The sequence below is a fragment of the Rosa rugosa genome, chromosome 5 (assembly GCF_958449725.1).
Source record: "Rosa rugosa chromosome 5, drRosRugo1.1, whole genome shotgun sequence".
NCBI classification, from domain to species: Eukaryota; Viridiplantae; Streptophyta; class Magnoliopsida; order Rosales; family Rosaceae; genus Rosa; species Rosa rugosa.
In genome coordinates, this window is record NC_084824.1 from 13,458,952 (window position 1) to 13,484,929 (window position 25,978).

Here is a 25,978-nt window from a genome sequence, read left to right on the forward strand (position 1 = left end):
TCAACTACACTATACGTACACGAAACTCAACTAGACTATACACTAAACTAGGACATACAAAAAGTAATATAGACAGAAAAGAAAAACAGCCCAGCATGGCTCGAATGAGATTAACTGCCTAAGACCAAGCCCAACAAGGCTGACCCGGCCCAACCCCTACCACCACCAGAACCACGATCACAATACCGGCCATGACCACCGTCGCCACCATTCCAGAGCCACCAACAATATCTCGTTGACGCCACCACCCAAGACAACGCACTTGCATGCATACCCTTCCGACCCAATCCCGACCAGAACAAACCGCACAACGCACCAAGCCAGTCCTCAAAATGCCTGGGCCTTCACACCAATTGATTTTGAGTGTGATGCTCATTTCATTGTATCATGGTATCAGAGTGGTTTAATTCACGTATATGACAATTGATATATTTGTTTGTGTATATAATGGTATACTAGTCTCTTAACATGAGTATATAACGATGTATCTTTTCTTATGTTCTTGTATCATAAAAAATATAATATAAAATAAAAAGATCCCATGCATACCCCTAGGACCAGCTCTAAATTTTCAATTATTCTTCTCCTTCCAAATTTTCTGTGTTGAAGTGATATTATATTTCTAATTCTCAAAAAAGTGATATTATATTTCTATACGTACGTTCCTCTCAGAAAAGAAGAAGCGCCTCTGTGCCAAATTTAGAGGATTCTGTTCTCACCCAAGTCTACTCAGATGTCTTGGAGTCTCTTCCCATCGTGAATTATCTGTCGTTGTCATCGATCCTAACAATAAGTGGCAGCGGTTTCTTTCCTCATTGCTGTTCCTCCTATCTAGTTTCGGTTTTACCCTCCTTGAAGAGGGTAACATATTCAAGCCAATGATGATATTAATGGATGTGGATAATATTATCCACTTGTTGTTAGTAATTACTCTGACAGTACCGGGAGTTTATGATTCTTTCTCTCTCGATTTGATAAGGGTAGAGACTAGAGACTCGGACCTGAGATAAAAATGAGTCGGAGGTGAACTTGGTGTGTCCATTAATTTCCCGAAGAAGTTTAAAGGGAAAGTTCCTTGAGGCAGAACTCTAATTAAATAGTATAACTCGTAGGCACATGAATTGTGCATCTTCAAACGTAATTGAATACGAACCAATGTTTCTTGTAGTAATATGGAATAGAATAATTTTGTAATAATGGACTATGTCATCAAGAAACACAAGTATATCCCTTCATGAAGAGTACAAGTGTACAACCATTCGGTGGACGCATCCCTTTCATTCATACTTCAAATAAAAGTCGGTGCCTCTTTCTAAAGAGCTCTGGTTATTCCACGTACAGTGACCTCTGCCTCCACTATGCAAGTATCATTCACCAAAAACCCATTGCCAGCTTGACTGAAAGTGTCTTGTTGATGAATTTAAACCAACCCCAAGATGTGTCTGTAGCGTGGAAACTGGCACTACCTACAAGCAGGAAAAAAAGAAAAAAACCGATTGATTATTAGTAATATACAGCCATAAAATTATACAAGCTGATATTGTAACTACGCAAACATGTGCATGTCTCAACATTGCCACATAAATTGGCCGCTTTTTTCACCTCTTCCATGATCATGCTTGAAATGAATTTGATCTTGGATGCGTAGAGTATAGTCTGCATATATTTTAGAGCCAGGAGGAAGGGTTTCCGGATTAGCCAGTTTAAAAAACAGAGAAACATGACTACCCTTTCCTTTATTAATTCCCTTGGGATAGAGTTCTATCTTCCTGCAACAACCAATGAAAAGATATGAGGTTAACAAGAATATGTAAACTTGTAACTTCTATCAACCAACGAGCAACCAATTACGAAAACTATATTTTTTTTTTTTTTTTTTTGAAAAACGAAAACTATATTTTCAGCACTTCGTCATAATTCAAATTGCGCAGCTATGCTTCAAAACTCGGAGCAAAATTTCATTTTGTTTCATTTTTATTAATTATATTGTGAAATCCCATCTCCCTCTTCTCTCACCATGTAGAAGTTGAGCTTATTAATTCTTTTGATTTTGTTGGTGTAATTAATAAGCTCAACTTCTACATGGTGAGAGAAGAGGGAGATGGGATTTCACAATATATTGAAATTAAAGAAGAATTAAGAGGGCTTAACAAATATACCATTTCTGATTTCCAGCACTGAATGCTTCTGAACAATGGCATACGGCATCTGTCTTTAAAAAATTATCAATTTTCCAAACATACTTGTACGTTGAAGGATTCTGGATCCTTGATAGACACTCTCCTTTGCCTGTTCTCCTTTCTTTACAGACAAAGACCTCAGCACCAAACACGCACGTGTCATCAACTAGATATCCGTTGGAGTCATCAGTAAAATCTTTAACACTGATAAGCTTATCAAAACCGGCCGCCACTACTACAAATTTCCCCAATAGCACCTCTTTTGTAGCCACTAAAAACTCATCAGTCCTTAAGAGAACAGTATCACACTGATTTAAAAAATCAGTGTGACTTTTTTGTCTTCCACTGTACATCAGTGCCTAATGGGTGAATAGAGGTTATGCTGGTACTGAAACAGTGCCAAATGCATTATAATTATAATATAAGTGGGCTCCAGGGTTCCTATTTTGGGCTGAGTTCTTGAGAACTCTTATGGTGTGGTGTCGAGACAGCAAACCTCTCCTCTTTACTATATATTCACTTGCTTCGACTAAAAACCCTAGCCTGCTCTCTGCCTCTCTCTCCGGTCTCTCTCTCGTTATCATGCAATTTTGTGAGTGAAAAACTAGAATCGCTCGATTTTCTGGATAAGAGTTTCAAAAGCCATGTTATTGTTGGGCCTAAAGCAACCTCGAGGCTTTGGTGATTCGAGGTTGGGTTAGGTGGACCGGCGGATTTGTAGTTACGTTCTCCAACAACGACGATGATTTGGATCTACAAGGTCTCAAAGGCCTTCGATGGGGAAGGGCAGTGGGGGGCCTGAGCCTGGAGGTTGGGTTGCTCGCGGTAACTCACCCTTCTTCATACTCTGCAGATCCACAGCCTCTCTCTCTCTCTCTCATTCTCTCTCTCAAGTACTCTCTCTTTCTCTCTATCTCTCTGTATCTGTATAAGGCGTTAGATTTGTCTCTCTCTCCCTGTTCGGTTCTGATTGATATGATACTGTTTTGTAACTCGCGAAAACAGAGATGAAGGTGATCGCTGTTTATTTGCTCGCTGTGTTGGGGGGCAAGACCAGAACCGAAGACATCAAGAGCATCCTTGGCGCCGGTACCTCTTTTTGATCTCTTTGCTTCATTTACGCATTGTGTTGTTAAACATATGCCCAAAATTTGTGTCTTTCTGATCGATTAGTGTTGTTGATTTCGAAATTCATGTTCTGTATTCCTACTTTACCATGTGGGTTTTCAATTTTGAGACTTAGCAATAGCGTTTTCTATTCTGTAACTCTACTGTAGCGTTTTGTTTGTTATTACTTAAGACTCAGTCCAATGAAAATGGTTTATTACTTACTACAAAGGATTGGGGCTTGAGGAATTGGGTTTAAATGCTATGCTTTTTGAGTCGCTAAAATCTGCTTTAGGATTAACATGACTTGTATTTAGAAGCACTTTTGTTCGTGTACATTTTTCACTCATTTGCCATTGTTATTACAACATATTGAACTTTGTAGTTTTTCTTTTTCCCAAGTGTTTCTAGTATTTGCATTATCTATCTGCAATGAATCTTAGAGCAATTAATATTGTAAATCGGGATTGTTATGTGTATTTTGATCAGTTGATTGAGTAGAACTGTGCATGTAGAGGGTCGGGTTTTAATGTTCATAGTGCTAACACATTTATCTTTTTCACAGTTGGTGCTGAAGCAGATGATGACAGGCTTCAGTTTCTTCTCAAGGAAGTTGAGGGTAAAAACATAACAGAGCTTATTGCCTCTGGAAGGGAGAAGTTGGCTACTATATTTAGATTATAGATATATTGCTTAATTTCTCCAGATATAGGATGTCATCTCGTTTAATTTTAAGTTCTTTTATTAGGAACTGATATGTGATTTAATCTACATTTTTTCTTTTTGGCAGGAAGCTGCTCTTGATTTGGTAGCTGTGATGTCAGTGGAGAATTATGTTTAAAAGTTGACTTCTATGTATATGTAGGGATATATGGTATATCCGCTTCTTTTAACTTTCTCACTGATAACTTACTATAGTCAGTCCACTTTTTTAACGGTGATTGAATTTCAATGTTGTGTCAGGTTGCATAAGGACAAATTTTAGGATTAAGGACTGATGTTGAATTCAATTTGGGGCAAATCTCAGACACATGATGTTGTAGGTACGAATATTCAGACGCATGAAATAGGTTGTGATTTAGCTGGTGAGTGTTGCTGTTGCAATTGAGCTCCTGATGTTGACTTTTGTTTTGATGCTTACTCCGTTCTTTGTGATGCCAATTTGTAGCTGAAAATTGAGTTTAATCTGTGCTCTGAAAAGGCTTATGAGTTTATGATATGCTTGTTACACATGCTTCAGCTTTTGGTTTATTATTAATGCCATTAAACAATAGATATGAGGAACAAATAGTTCTTAGATCAATGGAATCTCTGGTTTTGTCAATTGATTGGTGATATAAGCTTGATTTGTCATGTACTCTTCCGGTTCTGGTTTGCAATGCATCACAATCGCCTTGAGGCTATGAATTTTAGGTTAATAAGAAGAATCAGTACCACTGGGCCAAATCATCTAATTTCCTTGTTTCTTTCCGTCTTGTTGTGCAGAGGCTTTGGTTCAAGACAAAATTTAAGCTTTGCAAAATTTGGTTTGATATGGGCGAATATGGGAGAATGAGTTAGGTAATATCTGTTTATCTTATTACCTATGATGGTTGTGAATTTGTGATCTTGAAAGGCTGAGAGTAACCTGTATTGCACTATTAGATACTTAAGAAACTGCATAAGTAACCTGTGTTCTGCTATTCCCCTATCAATTTGATCATCAAAGAATTCTGATATTTACATTTGTTGCACTGTATAGCAAACTAATGCTATTATCAAAATTTCTACTCACATAATATTTTCAAAATTATTTTGTGCAGCATCAGCTTTGTTTCACAACTGGAAATCACTGAGCAAGAGGAAAAAATCAAACAATAGCTTCATCTGTTCACTGTCAAAGATAAATGAAGCTACAGGTAAAGGCTTTTATTCATGAATTTATAACATTTCTATTTGTTTGTACTCTACAACATATTAATCGTATCAATAGTGTTGATCAATGATAGTTTGAGGTTTAGGCAATAGATTTCATCCTCAGCAATGAATGTTGACATGAATTAGTCACTTGATTTTCTGACCTTCTGTGACATTTGAATCGTAAAGGACTCATGAGTTGCCTTAACAAGAAATTCTGACCAACCTTTAGCTCAGAATGTTTTAGCTTTCATTTCAGTAATGTTTTTTGTTTAAATGTTTGAGTTCAATGAATATTGACTCAGATACGAAATTCATTTTTTTCATTCACTTTTGCCTATAGCAGATTCATGAACATTATCTGCAGATTCATTCACTTTTGCTCATCAGGTACTGTGAGCACAAGAGTTTATCCATATCAAAGAAGGGTTGCAGTTGTGGAGAAGAAATTTTGTTGTCTCTGGATGTAATGAATTATTTTTAGTAGGCGAATTTGTTGTATGATGCATTTTTTTTAATATAGTATACAGTACATGAAATGTAGAGGTGCCAAATACTAGTATTTGCTAGTATTTGGCACCTATTTTTTTTATTCCAGTTTAATGATTTTGCCACTGATATCAGTGGAATTCAGAAGCCACTGATATTTGGATCAGTTGCTTTGGCACTGATTTGGATGCAATTTTGCCTTGGTTAAAGGCATCCCACTGATAATTTAACAGTGTGCTTAGTCCCATTAGCACCTGCAATAGAGGGGACTGATATCTCATTAGTTGCTGCATAGTGGCTAATGCCATTAGCCACTGTTTTCAGTGTGCTTTGTCCCAATAGGGACTAATTCAAATCAGTGTGCTTTGGGGAAATTTGTTGTAGTGCGCACAAGGCATATCTCCATTGAAGCACATTTTCTGTGTAGAAGCATCTATTAAAAGCATCACCAAAACCAAAAATAAGAAAATGAGCAATGGTCTTTGCATACATATGAAAAAAGTATATAAGCGGTTCACATTCGTGCTGGATGAGAATTCAGTTACACTGAAGCAGATAATACCTTCAAAAACCAAGTAGACTCTTTTATGCTGATCAAGCAAGAACAATCTAAAATCAACATGTACCTCCCAACCAGGCTGAAATAAATTTGTTCCAGCTATTTCCAAGTAGAGAGAGATGTGACCTTCCACATTTCTTCTCTTGTTTCCATCTGGGTAGAGTACCAGTTTCCTATGTGTGCAAGCACATACATATGTAAGAATAATGTCTAATTAATAATTAATGCATGTAGAAATAGAAAAAGAAATTAAAATGCAGTTAAGAAAGTACATGTGGTGTAGAAGATGATAATATTACCATTTGTATCCTCCAGCTTCAAACTCTCTTGATTCATATGGATCCTCTTCACAAAAATTCTTTAGCCTTGAAAATAACTCTATTTTTACAGTGTAATGAGTTGGAGTAGCATCTAGAAATGGTTTGCACATCCCTGATTTCCCTACCTCTGAAATCAAATAGTGATTTACACATACAATGACCCGTAAGTAACTAAAGAACAAGCAAAAATCTCTATCAAGTATCAACCCACTTGATGCAGCCATTAATTAATTTACAAGTGCTAGAAGACTCACCTTGCGGAACTAAGCCGCTACTTTGTCTTTGGTCTAATAATCTAGGGCTTTGAGACTCCCTGAAGAACATGAGCAAGCTCGATATCAGCTGGACTGCCCAAGCTGCTGCGCTGAGTACTGGGACAAGTGATTCCAAGCAGCTCCATTGCAATGGCAACCTAGCAGTATAGATTAAAATCCGTAGTACAAGAAGAAAAAAAAAAATCAAGAATGGGAGAACAAGCAAATTTTTATTTTTGTTCTGTTTAGGTAGAGGAACTATTTGATAACCTGGCTGCGCTAACAGGAGCTATGTGCCGAGCAGGAACTGGTGACAGATGCGAGTACTTAAGGCTCCGTTTGCGTGGAGAGAGTTCGGAGGCCGCCGGCAACGTACGTCATGGTGAGCGTGTGCTTATTTAAGGGTTGCAATTGGGACGATGACCTAGGCATAAACGGCGAGCCGTACGTCATTGGAGGCTTCCAGCTTTGTAGAAGAACTGATACAGGTTGCAAATTCATTGGAGTTGGTTTTGGTTTGGAACAGGACGACGTATTGGCTCCGTCAAGCCTTCAAGGTGTTGATGCCGGGGAAAAAAAAAAGTGATGGAAGAGTCAATGCATAATTGACTTGACTTTCAACCTCAACCGTAGATTACATAATAATCCAAAGGCCAGTAAAACTCCACATCAGCAAAACAGACATTAAATGCATTTAACTTAGAATTCTACTGTTAACAACACATAAACGCCATTTACAAATAAATCTCCTCCTTTCTTTCCCCACCATCTTCCTCGGGCTTGCAAGCTCCACATTCAGTTTTCAACCCATACCCTGGTACAGCGAATCGAATACCCAGAGAAAAAACCATCATTCAACCCATTTGATTTAGCTCTGACAGCACCGACATGAGAATATATGCCAAAGACTAATTCTCAGTACTAAAAACCCATGAGAGTATTCGAAGACCAATTTCTGCCTTCACTAAGGATTGAAATCCCACCTTTTCTATATATGTCCAGTGATCACTCCTCAAATAAGGACTGAAATCCCATCAAATACCTTTTCTATGACCAGTGATCACTCCTCAAAACCCGTTTGCAGCAAAACTACAATTTATAGACAAAATCGCACGGCCTTAATTCTCTTACAGGATTAGACAATCACCCACTTGATAGATGTCTCTTTTTATCAATTGTTTATGAAAATTGCAAAGCATAGAATATGAAAGTACTGAGAATTGTTTTGGCAATTTTATTCATGCCCATCACCATAGAAATTGCTCTGTTTTTCATTCTATGGTTTGTTATTTGCTAATGACTCAATGCTGCAAGTTGAGAATTACCACATGCTGCCCACCAATTTGTACTTCTTGATTGTATCAATCATGTTCTTGCTGACGCTGGTGAATGGATCTGGTCGTTCTCTTCCGCCACCCACTGTGTGCCGATCTCAGATCGTGAAACAGAGAAGGAGAAGAGGCCGCCAGAAGAGATGGAAGGTCATAGGACGACAATAGGATTCGGCCTGCGGTATCGTCGTTTTTTAGTGTTAACATCAAATTTGGAAGGAAGTTAAACGGCGTTAGGTTGTAAAAGGCATTATTTGAATATTTAATAGTCAATTGCACCATTAGACTTTTAATTAATCAATGGCTGAGAATGAAAGCCAAGGAAGCCAAGGAGGGGATTGTATACTAGAAACTTCTTAATGGCAAGATTTCAGCTCGGAAAGAATGACACATTGATTATTCATAAATCATGAGAGAAAAGATTATTATTATTATTTTTATTTTTTTGAAATGGGGCTAGTGCGGCTGCTCTCAAGCCTTGATTAATGAAATTACATAATACATTTTGGGGGGGGGGGTACGTAGAGCCTGAACCCCATATTACAATAAGCATAAAGAGAACATCCTGAAATAATACCAAAATTCTCTACAAAATCTATGTATTTTATCAAGCACCAATTAGCAAAGAGTGCACGAATGACTACTCCATTTGCTTTGATATAGCGGTGACATACCGGAAAGATAACTCTATAACGAAGAAACATCATTATAAATAGCACATCTTTCCCACTATGTTGCCACACAAAAATAAATCTGGCGGCACTCAATTTCATTCTGCCACTGGAGGTTAAGTCCATTTAATCAAACAAACAGCTCGTCGCATCGCTAGGCCAGACAAGGCACACAAAGTGTGCATACTAGGACCAAGCCCACGTCGCCCTACCATAGAGTGGTAAGAACTTATTGCCGGCATAAAGGCACATTTAACAAATAACAATAAAAAACAATAAAGCATAAAATAAATGGAGCTTGGGCCCAGAGCCCAAGCCCAGGCCCAAAACCCATTTAGCCCAATCCAATAGAGTAGGCTGCTGCTGGCACCCAAAGCGACGCCGTCCACCCACCGGCGGCCAACCCACTACACCGAGCAACCTCAGGCTGTCCCCCCATCTCTCCGCCCTCCCCAACACGCATCACCGCCACCCTCACTCCACAATGCGACTTCAAAAGACCCAAACCAACTCGGGTAACCCCAGATGTCAACTCTCGCTGTCCACCTACCGCGTGCTGTGAGATCTATCCCAGCCCCACCCACCAACCGCTGAACCTGCTATGATCTTCCTCGGCAGAACCTCCTCTTGTTTTCGACAACGAAGCCACCATGCACGCATCCTCCACTCGGACTGTGCTTATTCCATGAACAATCAACACTAGACATTAGGTCCACCTTAACCCGTCCGACGACGACGCCACAAGGGAGTGCGCGCCGCCGAAGGATTCTTCCTTTCTTTTTCTTTTGGCTCTCTAGGGTTAGGAGTGTTTTTTTTTTTCTGCAAATCAAAATAGAGCAAAAGAAAATCAGCTAACAAAACTTTTGAAAACTGGCAATAGATTCCATGTTTCTATAGCCTCTAAGTGTGGGGGTGGTGTGGAACTCCCACACCCGGGTTCGAATCCCGCCAATGCTGATTGGAGTTAAAATCCCAATCTATTCTTAGTGGCCAGGGGAAGTGTTCTGACATGATCCCCCCGCATGGATTAGTCTCTTGGTCTAGGAAGCCTTTGAGGAACTGTGTAATCTCGATTAGATCCAAAAAAAAAAAAATCATGAATTATTTCTTGACTATTAGGTAACCTAATAGAGTATGATTGTTTTTGACTCATATATTTAGTTTTTCACTCATATAGTTAGCACAGATCTGCACCTAAATAGATATGGGGGAGGGAGAGTAGATTTGATTGGGTTGTCTATAGTAGTGTGATGTTTATCATACATTCATTTTACATCTAACTGAACCAAAATTGCAATATAATTTAACCAAATTTAGTACAATAGCAATAAAGTTGCCACATCCATTTTATACTATTTACATCTGATTGAACCAAGTTAAAATGTAGTTCATAAGAGTTTTCTTTTTACACAAAGTGCGTGATCCCTCAGCAAATCTTTCGACATTGACATCTTTCCGATTGTTAGTGTCATTTTCGCCTGAGGTACGTAGTACCATAGCAGTTCCATTGATCGTGAGCTCTGCCTCCACTATGCAAGTATCCCTCCTCAAAAACCCTTTGTCTTCCCGTCTGAAATGGTCCAGTGTAATGAAATGTTGCCAACCCCAACTCTTATCAGTGCCACTGAAAATACGACCACTTACACCTACAAGCAGGAGAGGGGGAATGATTTTATTTTCGTAAGCAAGCATTTGATTGATATATATATATATTATCAATAGAAATAACGACCAAAGCTTACGCACTATGTTTAATACAAGGCCCATGTATTTGATCTACAACGCGCAGGCAATAATTGGTAGATATTTTGGTGCCATCAGGAAGATTTTCTGGATCAGCTAATGCCAGAAAAAGACTGAGATGAGTACCCGCTCCACCACCATTCCCCGCGGGATAGAGAGTTATCTTCCTGCAACAAGTAACGTACACATGAACAAGAGCATTTGAAGTGAACTTTTAACAAGTATTAACTTGGAAAATTTTATTGCGCTCATGGATCGAAGAACATGTAACGTGACATCAAACCTTAAGACACACTAGCTAGCTCCTTTGGTTTTTTTTTTTTTTCTTTTCTTATCATAAGCTTCACTAACTAAATAAGAGTAAGAGAAGTATTTATTGAATTGTCACACAAAAGAAGAAAGAAAGAGAGAGAAGGGTATTAATAATAAGTACCATTTCTGGCCTCCAGCCGTAAATCGTTCTTCATAGCATTGAGCGGCTAAGCTTGAAAAGTTCCTAACCTTCCAAGTATGCTTGTACTTCTGTGAAGTAGTCTTCCTTATTGATAGACAATCTGCTTGGGGTACGGGTCTTCTTCCATTACAAACAAAGACCTCAGCTCCAAACACACATTTATCATCAATTAGATAACCACTGGAGGCATCAGTAAAGTCCCTTAGAGAGACAAGTTTATCAAAACCGACCGCACCAGACATCTCCCTTTGAAAGCAAAAGTTCCTTGTAAAAGCATCTGAGGATTGCAACACAAAAAGATCAATAAATAAATTGAACATATATAAGCTATGCACTTTGCATCATGAAAGTTAACATGTGTAACTAAAGTATAATATATGATTCATACATACCTTCAACAACCAAGTACTTGCTCTTTATCTGATCAAGCAAAAATAACCTGAAATCAACATATACTTCCTCACCAGGCTGGAGTGAGTTCTCCCCCGCCATTACCAAGTAGAGAGAGATGTGGTCTTTTACATTCTTCTTCTTGTTTCCATTTGGGTAGAACACAAGTTTCCTGTGTGCCGCAAGCATATAAAAAGGAAATAATTAAGTAAACACCATCAAAGTGTTTTTTTTTTTTTTTTTTTGATGAAAACGGGAAGATGGGTGAGAGCAGCAAGCTTCCCCAAACCCCAATTTTTTTTAAAAGGCAGTAGTAGAAAATACAACAAAAGAGGAGGGAAGATAATTACGCCAACTCCTCAACGCATCTAATCAACAAGAAAAAATAACAGACCAAGAAAACAGATCAGCGCAATCTAAAGTTGGGAAGTCCAGGCTTATCCCGCCGTCATCACTTGCCATGTCATCACTTGACGGAAGATTTGGATGAGTTTCGAGAATTGGACACGGCTGATTAAAATTGAGAGCACAGGGGTAGTCTTGATAAAATTAGAAAAATAGGGACTAACATGAAAATTGGCCTAAAGTTGGAGTATGTAAACTGAAATTAATCCTATGAATAAATTGATGGATTAGTGAAGGATTGGTTATAATAGATCAAATTGGAAAATATAAGGACACATGCGATCAAATTAGAAGTTTGAGGGCACAACGGATTTTAAGTGTAAAGTTTAAGATAGTAAATGATTTTAGCTCTATTAAATTTTACCAACTTCCACCTTTCCGACCACCGAGCAATTTAATTCAACTGTTTATTCGTAAGTACTTAACTTCTATAATATACATAGTATTGTTCTCGACATATGGTCTTGAGAGACAGGGAGAAGCGATAGTACAATAATTGATAGAATATATATAATTACCAATTGTATCCTCCGGCTCCGAAGACCCCTGATTCACATTTAACATTTGTCTCCGCAATTGAATCATCCGCCAGCAATGAAAAGGACTCTACCTTTAGAATGTAACTAAATGGTGTTGATTCTGAAAACGATCTGAAAACTCCTGCATCTAAAATTTCCTTTAGGTGAGAGAGTATCTTACCTGATCAGATTTAACTAGAGTAAAATTTTTATGACTACGGAGTGATACTCTAAAATTTCATATATGGCGTTTAAGTCTGCGGAGTTGACCCTTACGTACACTCCGTAGTCATAAAATTTCCTTTAGGTTGAGAGAGTATCTTACCTGCATCTTGGTCAGAGACTACGATAGCCATGGCAAGAAACGATCGAGAACTCGAAGGGTCTGTGGTTAAAACTCGAAGGTCTCAAATAATGGCGGTGCCGACCAATGACTCTTGGAATATATATAGTAAAACAAAGAACAAACCCTGAAAAGAATTTTAGGTATGGAGACTCGAGAGGTATGTATTTTTATAGAGGAAAATATATAGATACCTGCAGGTGAAAAATAAATAATCTTAGAATCACTATAGAGTTAGGAGTTCCTCTAATGAGAATTCTTGATTACCAAGTAACCTGACATTATAAGAATTAGAGGTATTTTTACGGAGATCGAATTTTTCGAGCCTAACTCTCATGATTACGTGATTTACAACAACTACATCTCCATAAACATTTACGGGTTCTATAAGCTAAAACCCTGCATTACCTTTAACTAGTTTTTGAGGGCTTTCAGCAGTACCACCAATGGTGGCACCAAGACTTTGTTCTCTCGATCTAGCTAGGTTGAAACAATCGAAGAAGGGTTTCAATCTTTCGGCAGTAACACCAACGGTGGCACCAAGAATTAGTTCTCTCTGGGTTGAAAGTTTGAAGCAATCGAAGAAGGGTTATAGCGAGCGTGTATTATATAGGAGCTAAAGCCCTTGTAGGAATAGGGTTCCTGAATATAATTTGCAACCAAGACAAATCCCAAACAACCAGTATCCAATCGCAAATGATCAAAGTCTCACAAGTTGACTTGCTTTCTCAAATACCTTGCAATCAAGATAAGAATCTACAACTTCAGAACCAAATCACCAAATATTGCAAAACTGTGTGCATCATTGCATTCCTGGTAGATATCACAATGCCATACTATTTGGCTGAAACACTTATCTATTAGCAACAAAAAATTTGATCCTTAACTAGTACTTGTTCAAGGACAACATTACTCTGCAAATAGTCGGTTTACAATAGCATCCGTACAGGTTTACAATCCTTGTGACTTTGGTCTTATGTACCCAAGATTGAGTAGCTTCTGAACCAACAACTTCTCAGCATCCAACTGAAATCCCAAAAAGAAGGGCAAAACTGATCCAGTTAAACAAATACAGCAAAGCGTATCGTAAATAGTCTAGTCTTGCATATGTGCAGATGGACAAATAAAACACACACAGATAGTCTCATGCTCAAATGTGTTTCTGAATGTGTGTGAGATAGAAAGGGCACAAACCTCAATCATGGGATTATTCTTAGGAATGTTGCAAGCCAGAATTATGTTTAGTCCAGTCCTCGACACTGCGAAAAAAGAACTCGGACTGTCAGGCCCTTGTAGCCGGGATAAAAAGTTATAAAAAATCAAACCCAACTTTATCTTAGATCGATAACTTACCCAATCTCCGAGCAATGCCCGACCCTGTATTATCAGAACTCCCACCGAGTATGGATGTCACACTCACTGTACTCTGTTGTTGTGCAGGTCATCAATCAGCAAGACAATGATTACTAATTACTTACAGTAAAAAGTTTGGTCCGAAACGGTAAAATATATGTAACAAAATTACCAACTTACAGGTCGAGTGGGTGCTGCTGCATACAAATGCCCCAATTTTCCAGAGCTGCAACCAATCCATGCATATATCTACACTCAAAAACAATGAGAAAATTTCACCATAACTGCAAAATTTCCTTGATTTTTTTCTTGACCCAGAACTTCACACACATTAGTTTTGCAATTCCTAGTCAATAAAGTCAACAACTTGATCATCTAAATTGCCTAAATTTGACTTGGGCAGATATCCAATTTCGATGTAAAAAAAAGAAAAGAAAAAGAAATTGAAGCAGAAGAAGCAACTACCTGCTTTGGAAGGCGGATGATTTGGAAGTGGAGGGTAGTAGAATCATGGACAAGCTCAGTGAAGCACGTGATCTGCACGCCACCAGCGTCGTCGTCTCCATTGCTGTAGGTGGGATCAGTGGGTTGTTTTTCTTTGGAAATTTGAGAAGAGCTTAAAGCACCCAGGCTCGAATCTCCGTGAGCCATTACTAGTTACAGTTGATTGGGGCCTTCTTCTCGACTCAGACTCCTACCCTACCCTTTTAAAGGGTTTTTTGTTTTTCAATGATTTCGCGTGCCACGACGTCGTTTTGCATCAATTTTTTTTTTTTTTTTTTTTCCCCAACCTGAGATGACAATGAGGAGGGTAGGGGCTAGGGATCAAAATACCATTCCCGTCTCCGAAGTCATTCTCCCCGATATATTCTATTTGGGATTCTCCATACCCGTACCTGCCCCGAATAGTGTTTGTTATACCAATTACCAACTTACCATCTAACCAACACTCATTTGGCAGACATTGCCATAATTACACCAGTTTTTTATGCTCAAGTCGTTTAGTCTCCTATTTTCTTTACATTTCTTTAAAAATTACTTGCTGCATATATTTGGGATGGTTCATGAAACTCACTCAACAAATATTCTATTTCTTTGCAAATTCTTTTGTTTGTTAATGACTTCAAAAGCGCTTTTGGATCGAAGCAATCTCAAACAAACTCTGAGGGCAAAAAAGAAGCCGTGAAACAGGATTGATAGAGGTAAATACCAATGAACTAAATCTCAATTAGATTTATAAAACTTGGCTTTGGAGGAAGTATACATAAAGAATTACTTCCCGGTTTCTAACTACAATCGATGAGTTACAAATTTACAATGTGTATCTAGTGTTCTAGATTCCCTCACCCCTTCACTCACTCCCACCTAGGAAGCAAAATCACAATGAATCAATACAATGGATAGAGAATTTACAGTATAGTTTTTAATAATATCAAAGGTCATCTTTTTTTTTTTTTTTTTTTGGATAATATCAAAGGTCATCTTTGGCAAAGTGGGATTAACAACATATTCTTAGGTAACCATCTTCTGTCCCAACAAGGAACAACCTCGAGAAGGGTAAAATGCTTATGCTTGATAACACTGAAAAGCTTCTTGCTCCGTCGTCTGCCATGTAGAGCCTTTGACATGTAACGGCCTGCTGTCCATCCTGTTGAAATGGAAGTGAGTACTTGCAAGTGAAAAGAGGAATATAATTTGAATGAAATGGTGATGAGTTTGCTGTTGTTTACATCATCAGGGGATTTAGATAAAGAAGACAGTCCAATTTTATTTCTGGCAATTGAAATAACATCTTGGCCCCATACAGAGAAAGCAGATACACCATCTGTATGACCTCTAAGAATTGTGGGCTGAGACGGCACATTCCTGCACAAGGCATTCGTAAGTTCAATCAGACCTTGATTGCAATAGCATTTCCGGGAAGCTGGATAATGCGACTAGTATGACCAAAATGTTGTATCAACAAATAAGCTATTATAGTAAAGAAATTTCTGCAAATACCTCCTCAAGTCCCAAATCCTTAAAGTCTTGTCAAGAGAGCTCGATACAAGCAAATAGTCTTCTGGTGCAGCCAACTGAAAAAATATATGGTATATTAGTATCGAGTACTTTTAAGCAGAAGCGAAGCTTTTTTCCAGTGTTTTTGAAATACCTTTGTAACATATCCATCATGAGCCCGCCAAGAGGCAATAACATTTCCACTCCTTGCATCAAATAACCTACAATGGCCAGAACTCATTCCAGCTGCAATCCAAGATGGTGAAGAAGCTCCATCTGGTTGCATTTTGTCAGACCCACAAGAGCATAAGGTAGAAACAATAGAAGGAAAGCCTGACTCCAGATAATTCCCCTTCCAAAGATGCAGCTTTTCCCCTCGGACAACATCAATGAACCTGTATGATTCAGGAAAACATTAGAAACCCAAACTGCATTAACATTTTCTCATCTACATCAGCATGTAATGGGATAACGGTGCAACACTATGTATCTACCTCAGAGAACCATCTCCAGTGCCAGCAACAAGCGTTTCACCAAATTCAGTTTGATGCATACAAGTATACAGGCTCCCATCAAATGCACCAGTCAATATTCCACTGGACATTGTATTGGGACTGAGAATATTACTCTGGTCAACACTGGCCCTAGAAGAAGAAGATGGAGGGCTTGCAATATGTGCAGAATCCACTGATGGTTCGGAAAATACTGAAATTAATTTCCCTGTTCGGCTATTCCAGACATGTATTGTTCCGTCACAGGAAGCAACTCTTCCACTAGACGACAAGATGCAAATATCGTTCACAACCTAAGAGTCACACACAAAAAAAAAATTCAAAAAGAAAAAAGGATAATAGACTTGAGAATAACCCCAAGTATCCAAAGCCTTAAAAGAACTCGGGTCTTAATCATGCACTTCAGAACCTGATAGTGCCATGGCAAGAGAACAATTTTCAGTGTGAATACTAGTAATCATACAGTCAGAAGGTTTCAAACTTTCAATTTAAGTGCAACAGCAAAAAAGAAAAATTAAAAATTAAAAAAATAATAAAAATAAGACAACAAAGTGTAAAATAATAGGATAAGCAAACCTCTTCATGGCCGTAGTATCCAGATACACAATTAATTCTACTCAGCTCCCACTTCTGAACAGTTCCTCTGAAGCCTGCACCAATCCCTGCAGTAAAAACCGTGGATTCATCCGGACAGATGGCTAAATATCTTAAGGCTCCAGGATGAGCACGGACGGAGTGTATAACAGATGCTCTGATCTTCCATGGATGTTCATCTTTCACACCCCCAGCACGCCCAAGAAAATCAGGTCCATCCCAGCTAGCAGCTGGACTAGGGAACCAAAACCAGGGCTCATATTTATAATTTGATGCTGCTGCTGCATGCATTTCTGTTGGACTCTGATGCACTGCATGAAACCGTTTCTGAGGCATCAAGTTTTTGGCACCTCTAGTTCCTTGAGATTGCGGAATTGACCATCCAACCCCATTAAGCAACAGCTTAGCAGGACTGTATTCAGGAGTTGAGCCCTTTCTGTATGCTCTTTTATTGAGTATAGTGTCTGAACCACTTCGCGACAATTCTCCTGTGTGTTCCCACTGAATCATGACAGGTTCAGAATATGAAGTCCAAAAGGTGTGGGTATTGTGTCGGGTGCTTATATGTCAGTGTCTGTGTGTGTATCTGTGTCTGTTGGGAGGAAGTTGAGAGAGAAGGAAGAGAGAGAATACATGGGAAAGAAAAACTGTAAATACTAAACACCATAGTTAAGAGCATAATCCTAGAGTACCTTCCAATTATGAAATTGTAGAAGATATCGCTCAAGTAATAACCATGTTGCACAACACTGACGAAGCTTCTCTATCCCAAGAAGGGATGCAAAAGAAGGATACAGAAGCAACCTGTCAACATCCTCACAAGTTCAACATATATTTAAGGAAGACAAGAATTTACGACTTAAATTCCAGCATTGGTTATTAACAAGGTGACATGAACGGTGAAAGGCACTCACGCAAGGTCCATACGACTTTCAATCAGAGCCCCGTCTTTTAGCTTTGAAATCTTCGACCTTCTGCCGGGGGAAGTAGATGTATTAGCAGTTTCTGGTGAGAAAGCAAGCTCATCGAATAGCTCCTTCAGTTGTGGCAAAACATGTAATGCCGTCAAATCTGGTCCTATCCGCTGACAAACAACCATAAGGGTTGTGGCAGCAACCTAAAAAATAGAGACCTATTAGCGTAATTGGAAATTAAAACAAACTAGCTAATATGTGATGCATGGAGGGTAAATTTGGAGGGGGTTATGTTTTGAAATAACTGTGTTTGCATGCACGTGCATCACCTGAACCACTTTATATTCCAAACTTGTTTGCATAAGAACCAGAACATGCAGGCAACTTCTATCCTGCATAATACAAGATTCTATTATTTCGGAGAACACCCCTATGTTTGCAAATTAAATTTATACAAGAATCAAATTCCATACTTCAATTAGCTCCTTTACAACCACCTCCCTTGGCAAGAATGCAACCAGGCCATCTATTGTCATTAAAGAATCAATAAGAGCGAAAGCACTCCAGCTGTGGACAGGCTCAGGCTTATTCATACGTGAAATGTCAATGCACGAACGAACTACATGTTTTAGCAATGGTAGCATTTGTCTGACTATGAAGCTTTCCCCCAATAGACCACCTGAATTTTGAAAACATAAAAGGCTTACAAGAAGAACATGAATTCCAGGAAACGTCATATCATATTATATTGAATAAGCATACCGATTCGGATCAGCACATCAATTCCATCAGTACTTAGACCTTTCCCAAAGCACTGGATCAATGGTAAGATTGTCTGGGGAAAGACTGATGGTTAGCATGATAATCCCAGCGAAAAATACTTTTCTGAAGTGTTTGTTTGTCTGTGTTAAGACAGATGCATGGGAAATTTTAATGTTTATTCTATTAAGTCACAACACACAAATTCTGGGATGAAGTTTAACCTGATGAATAGTAATAGGAATACCAAGCTCTTCACTTGAGCCGAGCAGCAGCACGGAAGCAGCAGCTGCTGAACTCTTATGAGCAGCAGCATTCAAGTTCACTATTACTAGAGGATGTACGGTTTCGAGATATGCTTGTTTGCCAACCCGATTCCATATCTCTTGTACAAATGAGTCTTGCAGAATAGAAACCTTTAGATGTGAATAACCTGTAGTCTGAAACAAAGACCTCCATAAGCAACAAGAAGTTTAAAAAGAAAGTTCCACAAAAGTGAACAAAATAAAGCTCAAAAACTAGCCTGTAAAATCCTCTGGATAGCAGGCAAGACTATTGTCTTTACTGCTTTAGGTGTCAAACTTTTAATAAATTCTTTTAGTAGTGTATAAGCCCATTCTGCTTCAGTATCTGACAAAGGAATCACCACAAGTGATAAGCAAAAAGGAGCACACATTTCAGCTGCAAATGTTCCCATTGCCTTGAGGACTCCTTGCTTTGCATAGTTTGCAGCATAATGGAGGCAGGATCCATCTTTAGCCCGAAGATGGAGTGGGGCAAGAAACAAGTAGGATGCCTTGACTGTAGAAGGAAAGTAAGGTGATTCCAAAAGAGACTTCGCTGATGGCCTCCTAATATAATCACAGACAAATAGAGTATGAGCCCGATACTTTGTATTCACAATTCCGAGTAATATATTTTATCATATTTGAAACAGACAAATGAGAACTAATACCTCATGCAATCCTTTTGAATGCATGCTTCAACCAGTAATTTGGTGTGAGGAGGAAGTTCATGCATTAGTCCAGGTAAGAGACCACTGTCCAAGTACATGGTCAGTGAGGCTGGATCGAAAAGTGGCCTCCTCAAATAAAGTTCTGCTAAGAGACAACCAATAGAAAATATGTCCCTTGCAACATCTTCAGTAAATGTCTTCAAACAAGATGATTTCTGCTTCCAAAGCAATAGCTCTTGATATCCAGTGGAGCCTTCATCCTCCACCTTAATATGCTCAAGAAGATCGTTTGTATCAATTTGTAATGGCAACCACTGGTGTTTCTTAGTGTCAGATGATCGAGGTATGCTTTTCTTAACATTCTCACTCGATTGTTCTTCTACAGGAGCAATGTCCTTGCCAAATTCGAGATGGTACCCATAGAGGGCACTCAATTCCATAGCATGTTCGCAAAAGGCTGATGCATCTTCTAATAGTTGCAAATAAGCCATGTCAGATAGGACAAAACTTTCGCTCCTTAATTCATTCATTTCTCCTTGATATGAAGCTGACTCATTGGTGCTATCACATGGCTTCCATATTGCACATCGACGCATAGGATGAGGTTCAGTAAAAAGCTGACGGCGTCCCACTGACCTTGGCATCATGGACTCTGAAGAAGGGAGCATTACATTCTTTGCTGCAACAGCTGCCTGACCTGACATCTTGTAACCAAAGGTGATATCAATCCAGTGATGAAGTTGGCGGGAAACCCGATCGCTTTCTAATGCTTCACGATGCAATTTGATGAATTCCTCAGGACCACCTGCCCATGAAGGTACAGCTAAGTCGGTCATACCAGCATGAAGTGAATTGAAAACTTGGGGATCGCAGTAAAACTCCGGAATGCATTCATCAGGGGTCCATTGATAGAGTCTTTGCATTGTAGAAGGATATTCATTAGGTTCATAGACTGAGCGAACAGCCATACGTAGAACACTCAAAGGCAACCTCCTTGCTTTATAGCTGCAGACAGCCAATTCAGAAAGACATTCATCAGAAACATGATGTGGGAATTCTGAGGTTGAATAGGTGAAGTCCAACTGCTCATCACCTTTAGCCAACCTCCATTTACTCTTACTCAAATCCCGCCACCCTGCGTCAGAATTCTCATCAGGTTTTGTACTAAAATCTATTACCCATGGCATCACTGTATGAAATGTGTGATCACCCCACCTTCTCCCAGCTAATCTATTCAAGATGAGTAGATATTCAAAATTACTAATCTCACCCCTCCACCACTGATTGAAGTCCCAATGCCAGTCTATAGACGGGGAAAGCTTCAAATCAGCATAAAGACCTTGAGAAGGACAACCTGGTACAGAGCAACCAACCTTTTCAGGTGCAGTAATTGTATTCCCATTACCTCTTGAACTTGAATTAAACCCTAACCCAGGCTTATCACATACACACAGCCAAGACCAGCATGACTCAGAAAGCATTACACTGGACGGACATATATTGCCATGAGCAACCCCTAAACCATGAATATAAGCTAGAGCTGAGAGCAACTGATACACTAGAAACCTTATATGCCAATCAGACTTTAGGGCATCAGGGCTATAATGGAGAATGTTTTCCAAGGTGTATGGAGCTTTGGGAAGAACTACATCAATATAACCAGATGTCTTACCCATCCCGAGTATGGGAGCGATATTCGGATGCCTCAAGGAGCCAGGAAACGGATTCTCATCAAATGATGGTACCCCAAGTAAATTAAGAAAGTTGACACTATCTCTTCCCGAAGCTTTCCCTTCAATGAAGAGACTAAATGAGTTCAATATGTGATCTTCCATAGACCCAGACAAAAAGCTGGAAGCAAGCTCTTCGATGGAGTCTGAAGAAAGGCCAACTTCAGTAACCGGTGCCAACGCACTGATTACCCTTGAGCAAGAAAACCTAGTCGAATGGTTACAATTAGAACTCTGTGGCAATGCTTTCCCACCATTTGATAAACACCGCGACTCAGTCGGTAAAGAACCCAATTTCGGCTTTTCATCAGTGCATATTTCAGAACTGACTTCTTCTCCATCTCGATTTACACCAGCATCATCCAGTATATACTCATCCCTGAAAAGAAAACGGCAAAAATCCGAAAATCCAAATCGGTTCTCATCCTTAAACATCTAATACTAGACAAAGAATTTCATTCACAACTATGCACAAGCAATGTGGTAGCAACGTCATCTTAAACACTATTATTCTAAAATTGTTTTAGAAATTGAACAGTTAAAATGAGATTAAAGCTGAAAAATTGATGAGGGTCTTACACAAATTTGGTCAAGCAATCCTGGTGATGACTGGGTAGATACTTGAGCAAGAATTGAGGAGCTGAAGCAGCTTCTCCACTTGAACTAGACAACTGCAAAGACCCAAGTAAATTTGAGTGCTCAACTTTCTCAACAAATCAAAAAAGCACTCAACTTTTGAAGGTACTTAATGCACAGGGATGAGAGAGAGAGAGAGAGAGGGGTAAAGAATTGAACTTGGACCTGAACGACGGCGTTTGAGCCGAACGGAAAAGCGGAATCGGAGAGTCCGTGGATGAAGACGAGTTTGCCGGAGAACTCCGACTCAATCCGGCGCTGGAGGCAGTCGAAGCACATTTGGTGCGCCATTTTTGAGCTTCTTCTTCAGTTCTTCAATTTCAAGATTTCAATTTTGGGTTTCATTGCTTTGGAGCTTTTGCTGTTACCAGTGCACTGCTCCATAGCCTTTGATCGATAGGTAAAAGACTGAGTTTACTAAGGTGAAAAAGAGAAAAAAAGACCCAAGTAATTGCTAATTACAGTCCACACTTTTACATTTTTACCAAATGTTCACTTTGGCCTTCAACTTGTTTTCAAGATTTTCTAAAGGATTGACGTAGGACACGTACTCAAAACAGGACTGCTAACAGTCGAGATCGAACTTAAATTAGGGCTTTAACCATAAACACATACCAACTTAACCAACCCAATTAGTGCATGTGTCGCATTATTGTCATTCTTATACTCTCTTTTTTTTTTTTTTTTCAATAAACAACTTACAACAATGAAACTACAAGACAAAATTCCTTAACAAATTCTTCATTTACTTACATCTGTTTAACTTGAGGAAAACGTGAAAGGAAAAGCTACAGACCGCCGTTGAGAAATTTCTACCAAATTCTAATTTATCCCACGCTATCATCCACCCAAGTCAACCTAGATATATAAATATGTCTTAGACACAACTCCAAAGTCCAAATTAACCACAGAAAAAATTACAACAGGAAATACATTAATTACATGCAACTTTCATAGAGAAATCTGAGTTTAGTTTAGTGAATTTTTCATCTTAAAAGAGGAGAGACTGATTAGAACGAGAGGTTGGAACTAAATTATAACACCAGAAAGCTTCCAGTAAACCACAAGTCGAAATTATTATGAGACGCAGTGAAAGTTATGCCAAGTTGCCAACGGCTTCAAATCTATATATCTAGCTGGGTTAACTAGAAATTCCTTTAATAGTGATTTCTGCCTCCACAATGCATTGATCTTTCTTGAAAAACTTGGCCCTCTGTGTAAGGAACTCATCCCATCCCCAAGACCAACTCGAGGCACTGAACCACTGTTCACCTACATCAACCGGAACAAAAGTAGCAGTTATCAGTTAATGCCAATTCATTGAGAAAACAAAGAAAGAAATGCCATCCTAAATAGTATTATAGCTGATCGATCTCAGAACTAGCTATAGGACAACTTTACTTTTAAGAGAATGATGTTTGCCGCAGTTCAGATCTAGAATTCGCAATGTAAACTCTGCAAATACTTCAGAGCCAGGAGGAAGGACAGCTGGATTATCCAATACCAAGAACAGAGAAAGATAATCACTACTGGTGCTAGTACCCTTGGGATACAGCATTAGTTTCCTGCAACATTAACCAACATATAAAACCAATTAATATTATTTAATTAGTTACCTCCTTTATATAGCTTGATAAAGGTACTTTGATGGGTTTATCTTCAAGAGAAATTTAAGATGTACTAAGAAGGCATATATGTGTATATATAGTTTAAGATGTAGTATAGTACCACGCGCAATATTTCTGATCTCCAGCAGGGAACGGTTCTGAAGAATGACATGGACCATCTAATTTGGAAAAGTTAGGAATTTTCCAAACATGCTTGTACATAACACCATTATCGAACATGGATACAAGCCCTAATCTATCTCTTCTTGTTTCTTCAGAAACAAAGACCTCCACTCGAAACTCACATGTGTCATCATAGAGATAACCATTTGTAAAATCTTTCAAAGAGATAAGTTGATCAAAACCGGCCATACCACCAACAATCGTCCGATAGAAACAGTACCTCTCCTTTTTTTTTCTCCTCTAAATGAAGCAATCAATAAAATGTTAATTATAAGTATTGTATTAATAAGACATGATATGTGTGCCTTAGTTGATTAATTTGCGTGCGCGCGCTCTCACACACACACATATATAGAGAGAGGATCAAGAGAGTGTGTGTATATATATATATTTAGTACCTTCAAGAACCAAGTAGTTCTTCTTATACTGATTAAGCAAAAAGAACTTGAAATCAACCAATACATGCAGTGTGGCCTTAATTGCCTCTAATCCAGCCATTTCAAGGTAGAGGGAAATATGGTCTTTCCCATTTCTCACCCTGTTTCCATTTGGGAAGAGCACTAGTTTCCTGTGTTTAACTTGATACATCAAATTTTGATTCAAAACATTTCCCCAAAAAATAAAATTGATTGAGAACTATTTTTCCTTTTTTTTTTAATTTTGATAGTTTGTGAAATGACTATTTGGAAAAGTATATATGCACAGAAAATAGGTCACTGTTTTCATGCTTAAATTTATATTAGTTACCACTTGTATCCTCCAGCCTCAAACTCCTTTGATTCATATCTATCCATTGTTTTCTGTAGTAACGAAAACGACTCTACTTTCATACTGAAGTGTTTTGGAGGGTTAGCCGAAGATGAGCGTGAAACTAGCGGGCCTGCAAGTGAATCAAGACAACACAAGATCAAAGGGGAACAAAAAAAAATCTCAAACATTGCCTGCATTTCTAGCTGCTCACCTTGAGGAACTAATTCCCTGCTGTCACTGCAAAAACTTATCCATCGTGCCAGAGCCGCAGAACTTTGTAATGGCATCATTGATCTTATGCTGCTCAGTTCTACTGGTAACCTAATCAGTTAAGACAAATGATAAACCCTAAAATAAAATAAAATAAAATAAAAGATATAACATCAAAAACGTTTCCTAATCCTTCTTGGATATACAAAAGATGTGAATTCATGTGAAAGAGAAGGAGATCGATAACCTTGAGGTGGGAGCAACAGGTCGAACTGTAGAGCATGCCTCCGAGTGAAAGCTCGATTTGAGTGAAGAGAATTTGGAGGAGTCCGTCTATGTCTTGATAAGATTGTGCCCGAGGCTTTGTGATGATCGGGACGATAACCTTGAAACAACCTTCGAGGAAGCCATTGCAGGACTGGAACTCGGCCGGAAAAAGCTTTAAAAAAATCAGAGAGAATAAATGAAACCTAACTGAAAGTTTTCAAATAGAATAAAGCTAGGAAGATTTGGAACAGTAAGGGAGTCCTAATGAGGTTTCTTGATTAACAAGTAACCAGATATGATTGGACTTAATTTAAGCCCAAGTAACCGAGAAAAAACAACATATATATACTGGCGAAGATGTATATCTATGGGAGTCTTTTATTCGTGGACAAATGTGTGTCTTTTGTCATTCATACTCTAAGGCCTCGTTTGGTTCGCGGAAAAAAAAGGAAAAAAAAAATCAATTCCTTGTTCTTTTCACACGGGCATGGGAAATTGCAATTCCCATCAATTTTCCTTTCCAATGTTTGGAAATGGCAGGAAATTTTTTTTTTTTTTAATCAATCGATAAATGATTGTCATTAATAAATCTCAGGCCAGAATGGCCATTACATACCCCTCCGCTACCATTTGCAGATAGACAAGAGGTTGTGGGGGTACCACATGGTACATAGGGACTAGACCATTCATTAGACAACCAGTGCTCACTTATAAAAGCAAGCCTATTACTACGATAACCTAGGACATAGTAATAGACCGAGTAAAACTATACTCATTAGCTCCCGAAAGAAAAACTAACAAGCATAGTCCCTAGAAAAGGGTAATTGAAAGCAAAGACTACTAACAATCT

General features: G+C 38.7%; 5 protein-coding genes and 1 long non-coding RNA gene across 6 annotated transcripts; 1 reads left to right on the forward strand and 5 right to left on the reverse strand.

Moving 5' to 3' along the window:
* Nucleotides 1-1,371: 1,371 nt before the first annotated feature.
* On the reverse strand, nucleotides 1,372-6,775 carry LOC133711222 (uncharacterized). The gene is made up of 5 exons (XM_062137377.1): nucleotides 6,531-6,775; nucleotides 6,191-6,404; nucleotides 2,160-2,488; nucleotides 1,603-1,769; nucleotides 1,372-1,466 (listed from the first exon to the last, which is right to left on the reverse strand). The coding sequence occupies exons 1-5, from the start codon at nucleotides 6,773-6,775 to the stop codon at nucleotides 1,372-1,374; spliced, it is 1,050 nt and encodes a 349-aa protein (XP_061993361.1).
* Nucleotides 2,753-5,546, forward strand: LOC133712983 (uncharacterized). Its single transcript, XR_009847688.1, has 7 exons — nucleotides 2,753-3,073; nucleotides 3,186-3,269; nucleotides 3,853-3,906; nucleotides 4,078-4,161; nucleotides 4,251-4,330; nucleotides 4,773-4,847; nucleotides 5,090-5,546. It is a non-coding gene; the product is annotated as an uncharacterized LOC133712983 (long non-coding RNA).
* Nucleotides 6,776-10,163: 3,388 nt separating the features above from the next.
* LOC133711223 (MATH domain and coiled-coil domain-containing protein At3g58220-like) lies at nucleotides 10,164-11,496 on the reverse strand. Its single transcript, XM_062137378.1, has 4 exons — nucleotides 11,397-11,496; nucleotides 10,984-11,281; nucleotides 10,566-10,717; nucleotides 10,164-10,453 (listed from the first exon to the last, which is right to left on the reverse strand). Exons 1-4 carry the CDS (start codon nucleotides 11,494-11,496, stop codon nucleotides 10,164-10,166), a joined length of 840 nt encoding a protein of 279 aa, XP_061993362.1.
* Nucleotides 11,497-13,366: 1,870 nt separating this feature from the next.
* LOC133712982 (uncharacterized) lies at nucleotides 13,367-14,698 on the reverse strand. The gene is made up of 5 exons (XM_062139093.1): nucleotides 14,479-14,698; nucleotides 14,194-14,262; nucleotides 14,014-14,086; nucleotides 13,855-13,919; nucleotides 13,367-13,686 (listed from the first exon to the last, which is right to left on the reverse strand). Exons 1-5 carry the CDS (start codon nucleotides 14,662-14,664, stop codon nucleotides 13,612-13,614), a joined length of 468 nt encoding a protein of 155 aa, XP_061995077.1. The 5' UTR covers nucleotides 14,665-14,698; the 3' UTR covers nucleotides 13,367-13,611.
* Nucleotides 14,699-15,444: 746 nt separating this feature from the next.
* Nucleotides 15,445-22,508, reverse strand: LOC133708793 (protein GFS12). The gene is made up of 16 exons (XM_062134317.1): nucleotides 22,277-22,508; nucleotides 22,055-22,146; nucleotides 19,746-21,854; nucleotides 19,314-19,641; nucleotides 19,015-19,230; nucleotides 18,794-18,866; nucleotides 18,505-18,710; nucleotides 18,361-18,423; nucleotides 18,032-18,234; nucleotides 17,810-17,921; nucleotides 17,100-17,618; nucleotides 16,506-16,816; nucleotides 16,166-16,406; nucleotides 16,015-16,088; nucleotides 15,744-15,879; nucleotides 15,445-15,661 (listed from the first exon to the last, which is right to left on the reverse strand). Exons 1-16 carry the CDS (start codon nucleotides 22,400-22,402, stop codon nucleotides 15,512-15,514), a joined length of 4,959 nt encoding a protein of 1,652 aa, XP_061990301.1. The 5' UTR covers nucleotides 22,403-22,508; the 3' UTR covers nucleotides 15,445-15,511.
* Nucleotides 22,509-23,252: 744 nt separating this feature from the next.
* LOC133711224 (uncharacterized) lies at nucleotides 23,253-24,966 on the reverse strand. The gene is made up of 6 exons (XM_062137380.1): nucleotides 24,863-24,966; nucleotides 24,649-24,781; nucleotides 24,300-24,469; nucleotides 23,840-24,056; nucleotides 23,513-23,676; nucleotides 23,253-23,383 (listed from the first exon to the last, which is right to left on the reverse strand). Exons 1-6 carry the CDS (start codon nucleotides 24,939-24,941, stop codon nucleotides 23,253-23,255), a joined length of 894 nt encoding a protein of 297 aa, XP_061993364.1. The 5' UTR covers nucleotides 24,942-24,966.
* Nucleotides 24,967-25,978: the final 1,012 nt, after the last annotated feature.

Bases quoted from the DNA above. Each gene is read 5' to 3' on its own strand.
- LOC133708793 (XM_062134317.1), bottom strand. From the start codon at position 22,402: ATGGCGCACCAAATGTGCTTCGACTGCCTCCAGCGCCGGATTGAGTCG. The intron at 18,235-18,360 runs GTGATGCACGTG...TCTATTTTTTAG, and splicing joins TGGAATATAAAGTGGTTCAG to GTTGCTGCCACAACCCTTAT. The intron at 16,089-16,165 runs GTATTTCAAAAA...ATATTTTTTCAG, and splicing joins ATGATGGATATGTTACAAAG to TTGGCTGCACCAGAAGACTA.
- LOC133711222 (XM_062137377.1), bottom strand. From the start codon at position 6,775: ATGGCTGCATCAAGTGGGTTGATACTTGATAGAGATTTTTGCTTGTTC. The intron at 6,405-6,530 runs GTAATATTATCA...TTGCACACATAG, and splicing joins GAAGCTGGAGGATACAAATG to GAAACTGGTACTCTACCCAG. The intron at 1,467-1,602 runs GTGAAAAAAGCG...TCCTGCTTGTAG, and splicing joins CAAGCATGATCATGGAAGAG to GTAGTGCCAGTTTCCACGCT.
- LOC133711224 (XM_062137380.1), bottom strand. From the start codon at position 24,941: ATGATGCCATTACAAAGTTCTGCGGCTCTGGCACGATGGATAAGTTTT. The intron at 24,782-24,862 runs GTGAGCAGCTAG...ATTCACTTGCAG, and splicing joins CAGGGAATTAGTTCCTCAAG to GCCCGCTAGTTTCACGCTCA. The intron at 24,470-24,648 runs GTAACTAATATA...AGTTAAACACAG, and splicing joins GAGGCTGGAGGATACAAGTG to GAAACTAGTGCTCTTCCCAA.
- LOC133712982 (XM_062139093.1), bottom strand. From the start codon at position 14,664: ATGGCTCACGGAGATTCGAGCCTGGGTGCTTTAAGCTCTTCTCAAATT. The intron at 14,087-14,193 runs GTAAGTTGGTAA...GCACAACAACAG, and splicing joins CAGCAGCACCCACTCGACCT to AGTACAGTGAGTGTGACATC. The intron at 13,920-14,013 runs GTAAGTTATCGA...CTTTTTTCGCAG, and splicing joins GGGCATTGCTCGGAGATTGG to TGTCGAGGACTGGACTAAAC.
- LOC133711223 (XM_062137378.1), bottom strand. From the start codon at position 11,496: ATGGCGGGGGAGAACTCACTCCAGCCTGGTGAGGAAGTATATGTTGAT. The intron at 11,282-11,396 runs GTATGTATGAAT...TGCAATCCTCAG, and splicing joins CAAGTACTTGGTTGTTGAAG to ATGCTTTTACAAGGAACTTT. The intron at 10,454-10,565 runs GTATTAAACATA...TCCTGCTTGTAG, and splicing joins AGATCAAATACATGGGCCTT to GTGTAAGTGGTCGTATTTTC.